At 35.5% G+C, this 15,712-nt stretch overlaps 1 protein-coding gene and 1 non-coding gene across 7 annotated transcripts in view; one reads left to right on the forward strand and one right to left on the reverse strand.

Moving 5' to 3' along the window:
* Nucleotides 1–15,712, forward strand: part of MON2 (MON2 homolog, regulator of endosome-to-Golgi trafficking) — a 128,131-nt gene that overhangs the window by 72,804 nt on the left and 39,615 nt on the right. For 4 of the 6 annotated variants that reach the window (XM_021922555.2, XM_003906705.5, XM_009181118.4 and 1 more), the window contains 6 exons: nt 3,546–3,647; nt 5,193–5,195; nt 5,332–5,442; nt 7,319–7,494; nt 10,093–10,255; nt 13,621–13,914. In XM_021922555.2, the coding sequence (XP_021778247.1) occupies nt 3,546–3,647; nt 5,193–5,195; nt 5,332–5,442; nt 7,319–7,494; nt 10,093–10,255; nt 13,621–13,914 (849 nt within the window). The remainder of the gene's footprint in view (nt 1–3,545; nt 3,648–5,192; nt 5,196–5,331; nt 5,443–7,318; nt 7,495–10,092; nt 10,256–13,620; nt 13,915–15,712) is intronic. The other 2 variants (XM_003906703.5, XM_003906704.5) reach the window with 1 other exon arrangement.
* Nucleotides 6,022–6,125, reverse strand: LOC116268988. Its single transcript, XR_004176314.1, has one exon. It is a non-coding gene; the product is annotated as a U6 spliceosomal RNA (small nuclear RNA).

A 15,712-nucleotide genomic window follows, 5' to 3' on the forward strand; every position in this document is an offset into this window, starting at 1 on the left:
CTTTAGTGTAATTCTGTGTACTGTGGCTTGTCATCTTGACTTTTGTGACTCATTTAAAGATTGGTAAAGAAAGTCTCATTAGAGCATAGTTTCATATATTATAGTACATAGCTAGATAATTATATAAACATGCGGGTGTTTGAAAATATGTATTATGGCTGGGCGTGGTGGCTCACGCCTGTAATCCCAGCACTGCAGGAGGCTGAGGTGGGCGGATCACTTGAGGTTAGGAGTTCGAGACCAGTCTGGCCAACATGGTGAAACCCCGTCTCTACTAAAAATACAAAAACTAGCTGGACATGCTCAGTTGAACCCGGGAGACGGAGGTTGCCGTGAGACGAGATCGTGCCACTGCACTCCAGCCTGGTGATGGAGCAAGACTCTGTCTCAAAAAAAAAAAAAAAAAGAAGAAAAGAAAATATGTATTATAGTTTGCTCCAAATCAAGGCAAGAATAATATATAATGAAGTAATTAATTTCTTAATGCCTTTAATAATTTTACATATTTGAGATTAATTCTTAACACAAAACTATAGTATTTTTAATAAAGTATCTTTATGAAATCGAAGCAAGCTTATATGGTAATGTTTTCAGAATTTATGTATCTATTCAACAAGCACAGTAGGCTTACTGTGTACATGGCACTCTGCTCAGAGATATTAAGAAATATGAGGTTTCTACTTTCAAAGAGCATATAAACTACTTGGTTCATAGTTAAGTGACAGTTACAATGGTATGAGAGTCTCAATAAATAATATAGATATTAAATGACATGAGACTTATTCTCTTAATTTTTAGTTTCTTGTTACATAAGATGTTATTGGTATATATTTTTATTAAGATGAACTAAGATTAATCAAGATGAACTAGTGTGATTGGAGATGTATATTGAAAGATTGGTAGGATTTAGGTAGGAAAGGGCAGTTTAATGTAAATCAAAAGAAAAATATTGTAAGAAATCATTACCTATAAGAAAATAGGAGATAGGATGATTGATCGTTTATTTTTAACCTTGAATAGTGCAATTTCAGAGAGTGGTAGGAACAGATATGATTTTTAAGGAAGGCTTGGAAAGAACGATTGTTGAGAAAATGGATACGCTGAGTAAAATGGAGATAATTTCTTTGAAAATGGATTTACATGTCTCCATTTTAGGATTTAATTTTGTAAAGTGAAGTAAATATGGAACAGAAATGAAAACTTTATAAAAATATTCAAGTATAAATTTTAGAAAAGTATTCAACATAAGCCTTATATTTTTAGATGGAGGCTGTACGAAGTTTATTCAGTTGTGCCATCTACAAAAATTATCATAAATGTACAGATATTAAAATTAGTGGGAAAATTTCTATAGTATTGAAAAAATACTAAATCATCTAAATCGGCTGTTCTGAGTGAGTTAAATATTCTAGGGATTAAACATGTATATATCAGTGTTCTTTAGGTGTGGCTTTAAAGTGGTTAGCATCTCGTTTTTGATCCTCATTTCAGGAATTTGTACCAATGTGTTGAGGAAGTAACTTAAGATAAAGCCTGGAGGCCAGGCGTGGTGGCTCACGCCTTTAATCCCAGCACTTTGAGAGGCTGAGGTGGGTGCATCACTTGAGGCCAGGAATTTGTGACCAGCCTGGCCAACATGGGGAACCCCTTCTCTACTAAAAGTACAAAAATTAGCTTGGCATGGTGGTGCACACCTATAATCCCAGCTGTTCTCATGGCTGAGACACAAGAATCACTTGAACCCGGGAGGTGGAGGTTGCTGTGAGCCAAGATTGTGCCATTGCACTCCAGCCTGGGCAACAGAGTGAAACTCTGTCTCAAAAAAATAAAATAAAATAAAATAATAAAAAAAAGAAACTTGCAAATTCTTTCTTAGAAGAAGATTATACTTTCATAGTTACATTGGCAAGCACAGTATAACAACAACAAAAATATTAAAGCAGCTGTTGTTCACTGTTTACTATATGCCAAGCACTAACTTATTTTATCATTTAAAGCAACTCTGTGAGATTTAGTGGTAATACACCCTTTTTACAGATGAAAATATGAAAAATAGCTTAAGTGACTTGCCTGATGTACGTACGTACTTATTGGAAGAGCTTGGATTTGAACCCACGTATGTCTCATTCCAAAGCTCTGTTCTTAAATACTTTGCTGAATTTTGGTGTGCATCAGAAACAGTTATGTAGTTTTTTTAAAAATGCAAATGCAAGGACCACATTCTAGGTTTTTGAATAAGAATCTTCAGGTGTGAGCTTTGGACACCTATACATACTCTTTTACATGATTCCTGAGTATGTCCTAATTAAAATAAGTAAGAGGAAAAAGAGGAATAAAGAAGTAATATTAGGCAACATTGTGGGGCAACTTATATGCCAGGCACTTTCTAATATTAGATAGTTTTCTATATTATTATCATCTTCATTTTTTAGGTTTAAAAAATAAAAACATTCAGAAGAGGTACATAGGTTACCCACGGTTATGTAGCTATTAAGTAGTAGAGTTGAGATGAGATCCCAGTTAAAACCTCATAGACATCATCTTAACTACTATACCATACTCTCCCTAGAATCATGATTTTTTCTACTACCAAAATTTTTAGGGTGCCTGCCACATTAGCACTTGCAGGAAGGGTCAACCTGACCATATTTTCTTAAAACCCCAGTACACTTGGTTCACTGGCTTCTGCTAGAAAGGAAGATATTATCACACATTTCCCTGTTAGATTTTTATCAGCACTGTAAAAATGTTAAGAATATAGATTCATAAAAAATCTTTTTCTTTAAAAATTATTCTCCTAATTGGCTTTTTTATTCAGTTGTCTTGTCTTTTTTCTAATACAATGTCTCTGTTTGAAATACCACAGCCATCCACCCAAAAATACTAGGCTTTCATCAGCTGAATTTGCATTTAAACATGTTTATCACCTTCATTAATATTGGATTAGAGATAACTGCCCTTTGATCTTTTCTGAAACCATTCTTGTGACACATGGACCAAGTGCTCTAATTTAGCCATGTATAATGTACCCTGGTTCCCTTTCTGATTATTGATATGTCAGGGACTATAGAAAACTGTTTTGTCTTCGTGTCCTCTCCTGTTCTGGACTGACAGCCCTGATCTCTGCTATACTCTTGATTTCATTTTCCTTTCCTTTTATCTCTGTTGTCTCTTTTTCCCTACTTCTTGACATTCGCACATAAAACCTGGTCATTTTAAGACTGCTGATAAGAATCCTTCTTTCCTTCTGGTCGGAAGACTAGCCATTCTATGTAATCTAGTATAATTTTTGGATTTTCATCCCTTCCCTATTAAAGCATTTTTTTCCTAACCAAATTTTCTAATTAGGAGCTATTTTGGATACTTAAGGTTGGAAGGAAGGCTTGTCTTTGATAACTGAGGTTTTGTTGTATTTATTGTTAACTTTATACTAACCACTCATTTTAATTTCAATCATGCTTTTCAGAGTATTCTTAGTTTTATTCATAGTCTAATTGCTCAGAATTCTCTTTATACTATCAAAATACAATGTATTTTCTCCTTAGGAACCATCTCTTTTTGCTGTTGCCAAATTGTTGGAAACTGGTTTAGTTAATATGCACCGAATAGAAATTCTGTGGAGACCTCTGACTGGCCACCTACTTGAGGTAAATTCTCTTTCTTAAGTACATTTAATTTTTTAATAAACATTTGCACACTGAACTAATGATTCTAGATAGCCATTTGAAAAATCAGCATTAACTTTTTTCCCCGTTTCCTGACCGTGTACATACTTATGTTTGTACGTTTTATCAAGGACTAAAGTTGTTTTGTAATTTATTTGATGAAGGAATTGGTTGCTTTTATTGGCTGAAAATGGTGACATTTTAAAGTGAGAAATATCTGTGAAATCAGCTGTTAGCTTGAGACCCCTTTCTTTTATTATACAGTCTCTTGATCCACCTCAGTTTCAGGTAGTTCTGAAACTTCAAGGCAGTTGAGGCATACAGTTAATAGTAAACAGCACTCATTTATAGCCTTTGCTATCGTCATGAGATAGCTTTTTTTTTTTTTTTCCTTTTTGGGATGGAGTCTAACTCCATCACCCAGGCTGGAGTGCAGTGGTGAGATCTCACTGCAACCTCTGCCTCCCAGGTTCAAGCAATTCTCCTGCCTCAGCCTCCCGAGTAGCTGGGATTACAGGCACGCACCACCACACCTGGCTTATTTTTGTATTTTCGGTAGAGACAGGATTTTACCATATTAGCCAGGCTGGTCTTGGAACTCCTGACCTCAGGTGATCCACCCGCCTTGGTCTCCCAAAGTGTGTGGATTACAGGCATGAGCCAATGCGCCTAGCCTTGATTATGAGAGAGCTTTCTGTGAAGGGAAAAACCTGTTTGTTAACACTAACTATAGATAGTCCTGGAGAATTTTACCTGGATTTACATTGTCTTACATTCAGACTGAGGTAATTCTTAATAAATAGTTCCTGCTTAAAAACAAGCTACTTCTGCCAGTACATGTGTTTACGTACAGTTTAGGTTTAGGTTACCATAGTTCTTTTGTGTTATTTCGAAACCTAGGAAAGATATTATTCTTAGTAAGAAAAACAGGCTGGCTGCAGTAGCTCACACCTATAATCCCAGCACTTTGGGAGGCTGAGGTGGGAGGATTGCTTAAGCCCAGGAGTTCAAGACCGGCCTGGGCAATACAGGGAGACACCATTTCTACAAAAAATTTAAAAACTTATCCAGGCTTGGTGGTATATGCTTATGGTTCTAACTACTTGGGAGGCTGAATGGAGAGAATTCCTTGAACCCAGAAAGTTGATGCCGCAGTGAGCTGTGATTGCGCCACTGCGTTCTAGGCTGGGTAACAAAGTGAGAGACCGTGTCTCAAAAATAATAATAATAAATAAGAAAAACAGATGTACATGAGCTTTCCCCCCATTTTATTGGAATTACTTTTATGAATGATTAAAGGCTATACGCAGATGACTTCTTTAATGGATGGTCTCATCAAAGGGCAACTCTGTGACATATTATTTGATTAATGAGGGTAAACTTAATTAAGAACCTTGGTATTAGCTTGCTTCTTTTGTTTACCCTGATATATAATTTACTGCTATGAAATCCTTTCTTTTCTGTGAATTGTTTTAGTTTCATCTTTTTTCTTCTGTCTCTCTATTGCTTGCTCTTGCCCTTATTCAGAAGGTAAGCTAACTTACATTTTGGGTGTAATTTTTCTTCCAACCCTTATTGAACATTTGATATAACTTTTAAAATGTAAAATTGATGTGTGATTCATAGCTTAAGTATACAAATTAAACTTAATTTTATATACCTTCAGGTCTGCCAGCATCCAAACTCTCGAATGAGAGAATGGGGAGCAGAAGCTTTAACTTCCCTTATTAAAGCAGGATTAACATTTAACCATGATCCTCCACTCTCACAAAACCAGGTAATAAAAACCTTACTTTTTAAAAAGAATACTCAATATAAAATTATCCTCCTCCACATGTGATTTTTTTCTTAATTTATCAAGTAGATCATATTCTAAGAGTAGGGTTTTTAACTTAATATTCTATTTTATTTGTGGACTCTGAACCTTTTACAAAAGATAAGAGATTTTTAGGGCTGTTTTCATAAAAAATTTTAAACATCTTGTGAATGACACTAAACTGAATTAAATTACCTGGAATTGGTCTCACAGTCATAAGTTTTCCTCTTCATGCAGTGCTAAAGTGTTGTTTTGGAGCCTCTTTTGCTTTGGTCTTTACCTGTCTCTGGATTTTTTTTTCTTCTCCCTACCCTTACATGGAGAGAAAATAAGTGGCAGAGGAAACAAGCACAATGAAATAGATTTTTATTTTAAAATAATTTTAAATTATTTTTTACTTCCACAGTTTACTTTTATCATGAATTCTTTGTCCTGACTCTCTTTATTATTTGTACCCACTTTTATAAAAGTCTACCAAAGTTTTATTGTTTCAGGACTGAGTAGGAATGAGGTATTTATTTATTTTTTAACTTTTTAAATAAAAATATAGAGTACATCATGAATTTGCATGTCATCCTTGCACGGGGTCTGTGCTAATCTCTGTATCATTTCAATTTTAGTATATGTACTACCGAAGCAAGCACAGAATGAGGCATTTAATAACCATTCCAATTGCCCTCATCATCTTATTGTATTGTAATTGTATTCCAGAAATTGAGCTAACACATAATTATTGAATATATCTCCTGGAATAAGATGATGAACAAGACAGAAAAGATATTATTTCATATGTTCTTCTGCAACAATTTGAATTTCTTTTGAAAAAATAACACCCTTTTCCATTTATTTTGATATCCTCAACGTCCAGCTTAATACCTAGTACATAGTGAAAGATTAGAAATGTTTATTCAGTGAATGAACCAAATAAAAGAATCCCCTAGAGAGAAGAAAGTTAAGAATGAAGGGTTTTCAGATGCTGAAAGGGATAGACAGAGGGCTTTTTTTAACTCTCTAACAAATTTCGTGGTTTTATGTCATCTTTGTTAATTCCTGCTATATTTATTCATTTTTTATAAGTATTATAGCTTCTATTACTACATCACACTTGAGAATTTTACATTTAAATACATATGATATACATTAATAAAGTAAATGAAAGGTCATTTTAGAAATTGGGAATTGATTCCCTCTCTCCAAATATAGGTGGAGATATATTTCCTTTAGTGACATTTATTTCTATTATTTATGGGGTCTATAATGAGTATCTTTTAAAGTAAGATAACTTCCCATTTACCTAAAATCTAACTTCTTGAAAGTTGATTTTTTTCTCTTATTTGAAAATATAGATTTGCCTTTAATAGTTACTGTTAGATAAATGATATTTGATGTTTATTTTAGTAGAAAAATTCCAAACGGGCATGGTGGCTCACACCTGTTAATCCCAGCACCTTGGGAGGCCAAGGTGTGTAGATCACCTGAGGTCAGGAGTTCAAGACCAGGCTGGCCAACATGGTGAAACCCTGTCTCTACTAAAAATACAAAAATTAGCTGGGCATGGTGGTGCGTGCCTGTAATCCCAGCTACTCAGGAGGCTGACGCAGGAGGATCACTTGAACCAAGGAGGCTGAAGTTGCAGTGAGCCAAGATTGCGCCACTGCGCTCCAGCCTCCTGGGTGACAGAACGAGACTCCGTTTCAAAAAAAAATGAATACAACATAAAAATTTCTATTTCCCATAGTAGTCTGAATGGAGATGAATTTAAACTTAAAAAGCAACAGCAAAGCCTTCTTGTCTTTTTGGACTTCTCTTCCTAATTAGTTTCTTGCCCCCTTTTCAGAGGCTGCAGTTGCTTTTATTGAACCCGTTAAAGGAGATGTCCAATATTAATCATCCAGATATTCGACTCAAGCAGTTAGAATGTGTGTTGCAGATTCTGCAGAGTCAGGGAGACAGTCTTGGGCCTGGATGGCCATTAGTGCTTGGAGTCATGGGAGCAATCAGAAATGATCAAGGGTAAGTATTTAAAATTATTTAAGAAAAAATATGTATGAAAAATAAAATATATATAAAATAAAATTAACATCAAAAAGTGATAGAGGTGGAAAAGGACTCCATCCTAAAATCTTGAAATAATGGTTATTTTTTTTCATGTATGCGCTTCCTGCTTAAAGCTAAGCTCTATAATAGTTTTTCTTAACTCTACCCCTAAGTGGCTACAGGCAATTTTTAGGGATCACCTTTGGTTTGGAAAGATGGAAAAATTGCTCTTTATTTGACATTCATGCAAGAATACAAGATTCTTACTTATAAGATACATGAAACAATCTAACAAATTTTATAACACATCTAAAGATTGAGTTGTTGTGTTTTCTTAAAATAAATAAATTATTTGATAAGATGTGAAATAGCATTTAGGGCTTGACCTCCCTATGTATATTAGGCAGTCAGAAATTGCTTTAAAGTAACTTTTTCATTACTTTTAAATTTATTAAACATTTATTCTATACGTAGTGTATTTCAGATACTATGCGTGATAGTTATTCTGATTACACAGGTAAATAGCTTCCGCCCTAGACATAGAATCCTAGTGAGAAAGTATAGTTATATACTGCCTAACATTTCAGTTAACAACAGACCACATATATGATGGAGGTCCCATAAGATTTTAATACTCTGTTTTTACTGTACCTTTTCTATGTTTAGATATGTTTCAGTACATAAATACTTATATTGTGTTACAGTTGCTTACAGTATTCAGGACAGTAGCAAGCTGTACAGGTTTGTAGCCCACGAGCAATAAGCTATACTATATAGCCCAGGTGTGTAGTAGGTTGTATCATCTAGGTTTGTGTCAGTACACTCTGTGATGTTCATATAGCGACAGAATCGCCTAATGACACATTTCTCAGAACATATCCTCGTCAGTAAGCAATACGTGACTGTAGTTTGTTATGCCACAAAAGAAGAAACCTTCAGCAGGAGGAGGACAGAGCCAAAATTATGAAGGAGATCTTATATACTTATATAAATGATTTGAATTTATCCAGAATACATTTGGGAGACATTTTGGGATTTTAAATAGAGGAATGACATAATCACATGAATTTGATAGATATCACTGTGACAGTAGAATGGAAGGGAAGGTGGGAAATGAGAATGCCTACAAGTGCTCACTAGAAAAAAGAGATGGATTTGAGCTTCTTAACGGATTGACTGTAGAGGGGCATAGGGGAAAATAGCAATCAGGAATGACTTCTAGATTTCTGACTTAGGCAGTTTAGTGGGGAATGGTAGTATCATTAACTAAATAGGGAATACACAAGGAAGAGCAAATTTGGAGGGGACATATGGATTGTTTAACTTTTGGGGCAGGAGATTGCAGTGGAGGGATTCAGCAGACAGACATTGGATAGATTTTTTCTGTAATTCTACAGTAACACAATGTCTTGTTTTGATGACTAGTTCAGAAGTTACAGATGACCAAGATGCTTGAGAATATTACGGAACATTAATTTTATAGTAATAAAATTCTTTAAATACTACAAAATACTGAGATGATTAAATTGAAAAGAGATCAGCTTAAATCAAGCTTAAGTGTCTTCTCCCAACCTGTAATGTGTTGTGTTAAACAGGGCATTGTAATAATGATATAATGAATTAATGGGTATAAAACACTTAGAAAGTATGTGACAAAGTAAACGCTCAGAGTATTAGCAATTTTACTTATCATTTTATTATTATTATTTTTTACCACCAGGATTTTTCTCCAAAATGAAATACTTCTTATTATATTTATTTGAAATTCAAAATTTACTCTTTTCTCACAGACTGGATGTGGATTTTTATATTTCTTTGAATATTTAAATAAGATGTAGTATGGATATAAAAGAATGAGGAACTCTTTTTCAGTAAATTGTGTGTATTTACATGTACTGGGCACTGTGCAAGATATCAGGGATACAGTGAGGAGAAAAATAACTGTAACTAACTTCCCATTCTCATTTATTGTCTAAGTTTTCTTTGGTTAGTTGCTATGAAATACAAATAGAAGTAATATGATATTAATACTTTATTTTTTAATTTGTTTTTATTTCTTATTGCCTGTAAGCTTTTTTCTTTGTTTTTGTTAATTTGTTTAAGTAAGCATATCTTTTTTACATTTATGTAAATGTTAGAATACTTTATGATCGATATTAGGAGTTTCTTGTTTAAATTATAAAATAAAATTGTACTTCAAATTATTGTGAGATATGTATTTTTACACATTTCTTTTAAATGCATAAGTAAGGCTGGGTGTGGTAGCTCGTGCCTATAATTGTAGCACTTTGGGAGGCTAAGGCAGGAGGATCTCTTGATCCCAGGAAATTGAGACCAGCCGAGGCAACATAGTGGGACCCTGTCTCCACCAAAAAAAAAAAAAAGAGGCATGGGGTCTGCACCTGTAGTCCCAGCTACTGGGGAAGCTGAGGTGGGAGGATCACGTGATCCGGGGAGGTTGAGAGTGAGGCATGATCGCACCCCTGGACTCCAACCTGAGTGACAGAGTGAGACCCTGTCTCAAAAATAAATAAATAAATAAAATAAGTGCATCTGTATACATTTCGCTTTCAGAGAATCCTTGATACGAACTGCATTCCAGTGTCTTCAGTTGGTTGTGACAGATTTTCTACCAACAATGCCTTGTACTTGCCTGCAAATAGTTGTAGATGTTGCAGGTAGCTTTGGTCTCCATAACCAAGAACTCAATATTAGTTTAACTTCAATAGGTTTATTGGTAAGTATCATTGTCCTTAGAATATAATATAATTTAGAAATCATTGTTATTCAGTTGAGAGCGAATGCTAAGCAAATCTACTTTTAGCTCTTTGTGAATTGTTTATATGGCTTTTAAATTTCAAACTTACGTCTGTGTGAAGGATTAAATAACATCACTTAAATATTAATAACAAAATGTTTGAAATAATTTTCATACATTGAGCTGAAGTTTGGATTTTACAGGGTTTGTCATGAAAGGGTTTAGTAAACAATAGTACACACAAGGGAAATCTTCAGTTGACTTTTATGTGAACCAATTACCTTAGCCTCTGACAAGAAAATCAACTTGTACTTTGAAGCCTTGAAGCCAAGCATTGACTTTTTATCTTTAGCCATGAAAGTCCTACATGACGTCTTCAAGTAGAAGGCTGTTTCAGGCTGGGCAGAGTAGCTGATGTCTGTAATCCCAGCACTTTGGGAGGCTGAGGTGGGAGGATTGCTGAGGCCAGGAGTTTGAGACCAGCCAGGGCAATAAAATGAGACCTCCGTCTCTACTAAAAATTAGCTGTGTGTGGTGGTGCATATCTGTAGTCTCAGCTACATGGGAGGCTGGGATAGGAGGATCGCTGGAGCCCAGTGATTGGAAACTGCAGTGAGCTGTGAACACACCACTGCACTCCAGCCTTGGCGACAGACCCAGACCTTGTCTCTGTAAAAAATAAAAATAAAAATAAAAAGGCTGTTTTGTCTATATTGAAAATCTGTTGGTCAGTGTAGCCACCTTCATCAGTGATCTTAGCTAGATCTAGATAACTTGCTACAGCTTCTACATCAGCACTTGCTGCTTCACCTTGTACTTGTAGGTTATGGTGATAACATCTTTTTTTTTTTTTTTTTTTTTGAGACGGAGTCTCGCTCTGTCACCCAGGCTGGAGTGCAGTGGCCGGATCTCAGCTCACTGCAAGCTCTGCCTCCTGGCTTTACGCCATTCTCCTGCCTCAGCCTCCCAAGCAGCTGGGACTACAGGCGCCTGCCACCTCGCCCGGCTAGTTTTTTGTATTTTTTAGTAGAGACGGGGTTTCACCGTGTTCACCAGGATGGTCTTGATCTCCTGACCTCGTGATCCGCCCGTCTCGGCCTCCCAAAGTGCTGGGATTACAGGCTTGAGCCACCGCGTCCGGCCGCGATAACGTCTTTTCTTAAACCTCATGAACTAGCCCCTGCTAGCTTCAGACTTTTCTTCTGCAGCTTCCTCACCTTGCTCAGCCTTTATAGAATTGAGGACAGTTAGGGCCTTGCTCTAGATTAGGCTTTGGCTTAAGGGAATCTTGTAGCTGATTTGACCTATCCAGACAGCTAAAAACTTTCTTGATATCATCAATAAGGCTTGTGTATTTTCTTCTTTCTCTCTCTTTTTTTTTTTTCTGAGACAGAGTCTTGCTCTTGTTGCCCAGGCTGAAGTGCAATGGCGTGATCTCGGCTCACTGCAACCTCTGCCTCCCGGGTTCAAGCGATTCTCCTGCCTCAGCCTCCCATGTAGCTGGGATTACAGGCACCTGCCATGATGTACTTTTCATTTGTTTGCTCTTTGGAGTAGCACTTTTCGTTTCCTTCAAGAACTTATCCTGTGCATTCACAACTTGGCTTACTGGCACAAGAGGCCTAGCTTTTGGCCTGTCTTGGTTTTCAACGTGCCTTCCTCACTAAGCTTAATTATTTATAGTTTTTGATTGAAAGTGAGAGAAATGCAACTCTTCCTTTTCCTTGAACACTTACAGGTCATTGTAGGGTTATTAATTGGCCTAATTTCACTGTTGTATCCCAAGAAATAGGGAGGCTTGAGAAGAAGTAAAAAGATGAGGAAACAACCTGACGAGGATACAGTCAGAAAACTCACGTTAAGTTTGCCATCTTACATAGGTGCAGCTCACGTGCCCCAAAATAGTTACAATTATCACATCAAAGATCAGGGATCATAGATCGCCATAACAGACAGAGTAATAATTTAAAAGTTTGAAATAATACAAGTATTACTAAAATGTGACACAGAGACATGGTGATCACATGCTGCTGGAAAAAGTGGTACCAACAGACTTGTTCAATGCAGGGTTGCCACAAATCTTCAATTTATAAAAATTGCAATTATCTGTGAAGCACAACAAAGAGAAGTGCAATAATACAAGATATCCCTGTAATGAAATCTTAGAGAATTGTTAACATTACATGAAATAAACATGCACAGAATTGTTTTCAACATATATTTAAAGGCAATTATTTAGAATCTTTTAAATGTGTATTAAAATTCAGAAGTTTTATAAATTTGAACTTTAAATTTTCCTCACAAGCTAGATAAGTTACTGCATTCAGCTCTTCCTACATTCAGCTCACAATATTTGTGGTTTCTGCATCTGTAGATTCAGCCAACTATAAATAGAAATTTTTTTTTTTAAACAGGATAGTTGTGTCTGTACTGAACATGTACAGGCTTTCCTGTAAATATTACCTAAACAGTACAGTATAACAACTAGTTACATAGCATTTACCTTGTGTTAGGTATTAAAAGTTATCTAGTATTATTCAAAGTATATGGGAGGGTGTGTGTAAGTTATATGCAAATACTACACCATTTTATTTAATGGACTTGAGGATTTGTGGATTTGGGTATGGGGTGGGAGGTCCTGAAACCAGTCCCCCTTGGATACCAAGGGACAACTGTATTTTACTATTACTATTATTTTTCCCATTTTTACATGGGGAAAAATGTAAGCATGTTGCATATATAATTGTAAGTGGGTGACTAGTTCAGCATTGCTTAAATTACTGCTGGATAGCACCTCCTTTGTTTTACATTTATGTTCACAGTACTGGATTCCCTATATTTTAACCATTGGCATAATTATCATTAATTTGTACTGTGGTTGACAATGAATTGTAAGGTATGTTTAGTAACAGTGATTGCTCTTTTATGAAATTACAAACTTATTAAACAGTATTAAGGAATTGTTAACATTGTTAGGGTGTGATAATGATATTGTAGTTATATTTTTTATAGTTAACAGCTGTTATATTTAGGTGGTAGATATATCAATATGTTTAAATTCATTATACTATTCTTGGTTTTTTGTATGTTCTTGACATTTTTTATAATAAAAAAGTTAAAAAAAATGTTAGCAAAAGATTGTTTTCCCACTTTCTCCTAAAATAATGTAGAGACACTGACAGAGGAAGAGATGTTTTCATTGAACCTGTTCTACTAGGAAAGAGATATTTGAAGTAATGTTTTTAAAGTTTTACTCTGAAAGGTAAAAACAGCCACATGTTGCATATTTATGTGTTTAAAACAAAACCTTGAATGAACTAATATTTTCCTACTTTGCTTTTTAGTGGAATATTTCAGATTATTTTTTCCAAAGAGGGGAAACTATTGAAAAGGAATTAAATAAGGAAGAGGCAGCACAGCAAAAGCAGGCAGAAGAGAAAGGAGTGGTTTTAAATCGGCCGTTCCACCCTGCACCGCCATTTGATTGCTTGTGGTTATGTCTTTATGCAAAATTGGGTGAGCTATGTGTGGATCCCCGTCCTGCTGTCAGGAAGAGTGCAGGGCAAACTCTGTTTTCTACAATTGGTGCACATGGAACTTTATTACAGCATTCAACCTGGCACACTGTTATCTGGAAGGTATTGTAAAATAGATTGGACTATCAGCTTTTAATGAAACATGCTTATATATTAATACTTTTTCAGTTAAACTTATTTCTTTTAATTTTTAAAGAATTTCCATGTATTTATGTATTTGACAAAACAGGAAATAATAACTGTGTCATACTGTAAATTGTACCTCACACAGAGCAAATTAAATATTAACAGCCTTATCTCTGTTTCTGTCTTCATCTCTTATTATCACTTTCGTGATTTCTGCCTTTGTCTTTCTCTTTTTTCCCCCCGTTTTCCCAAATTGTAAAAACCAGGAGTTACTAAACAACAAAGGGTAATCAGTCCCTTACAATAGAATGGAAAGCTTTTGGGGTTTTTGTTTGTTTTACTTTTGAGGTCTACTTATAAATATGTAATTTAAATATAATCAAAAGAGAATTTTATCAACAGATGAATATCAATAGTAATGAAGTTTACTTGTAGACTCACCAAACAAAAGTAACCTCCAAATGGTATATTGTACATGTAATGTTTATTCATTAAATTACAATTTCATTTTTTTCTTCTTTTGAAACTTTCTAATAAAATCAGCAGTTTATTAGTGATCATTCCCTGTTTGCTGAAAGTCTCTTCTTTTTTGTTCCATCTGTTCCATTAAAATAAAATTCTGTTTATAATCCTTTCACGTGCTTTTGTGAGTTTTTCAAATTAATAGACCCCAAAATGTCTTCTTAAAAAATTAATGGACTGGACATGCTGACTTACGCCTGTAATCCCAACATTTTAGGAGGCTGAGGCAGCAGGATCACCTGAGGTCAGGGGTTCGAGACCAACCTGGCCAATATGGTGAGACCCCCATCTCTACTAAAAATTGTAAGAAAAAAATAGCTGGGTGTGGTGGTGCACACCTGTAATCCCAGCTACTCGGGAAGCTGATGTACGAGAATCTCTTGCACCTGGGAGGTGGAGGTTGTAGTGAGCCAAGATCATGTCACTGCACTCCAGCCTGGGTGACACAGTAAGACTGTCTCAAAAAAATATATTATAATAATAACACTCTGTGTTCCCAAATAAAATAATCCAAAGCCCTGTTTTCTTTTTTCACTTAATTTTTATTTTTTTAAAGTGATAAATATTATATATATTATAGTAAAAAACCCTCTTTCCTTCTGTCTTCTATTTCATTTCCATCCCATAGTTCCTCCTCAGATCGAAAACATGCTTAATTCTCCCATACAGTTTGTTTTTAATCTAATACTTTTCTAATTTTCCTTTCAAGCAACTTCATTTTTTATCTTCTTACTGCCTAATTCTTAATGATTTTTTTCTCACACCCCTTGCATTGTTTTATTTTCTGTAACTGATTTCTACTTCAGTCTCTTAAACATTAGAGTGTAACAGAATCACCTTGAAGACTTGTTAAAGCACAGATTGTTGAGCCACTATTGTCAGCCCTCCCCCAACTTGGATTTCTGATTATTTTGACCTGGAGTGAGGCCTGAGAATTTGTATTTCTGTCAAGTTCCTGGGTGAAGCTTGATGCTGCTGGTTAGTTCAGAGACCACTTTGAGAAACACAGAAATTATTCATAGGCTACAGTTGGTCTTTTTTTGTGAGTGAAAGATAGGGTCTTGCTCTGTCACGCAGGCGTGAGTGCAGTGGCCTGATCGTAGCACACTACAGCCTTGACCTGCCAGGCTCAAGTGATCCTCCCACCTCGGCCTCTTGAGTAGCTGGGATTATAGGCTCACACTACCAAGCCCAGCTAATTTTTAAAATTTTTTTTGTAGAGACAGTCTCACCATATTGCCCCAGCTGTTCT

This window comes from Papio anubis, chromosome 9 (genome assembly GCF_008728515.1).
Source record: "Papio anubis isolate 15944 chromosome 9, Panubis1.0, whole genome shotgun sequence".
Lineage (NCBI taxonomy): Eukaryota > Metazoa > Chordata > Mammalia > Primates > Cercopithecidae > Papio > Papio anubis.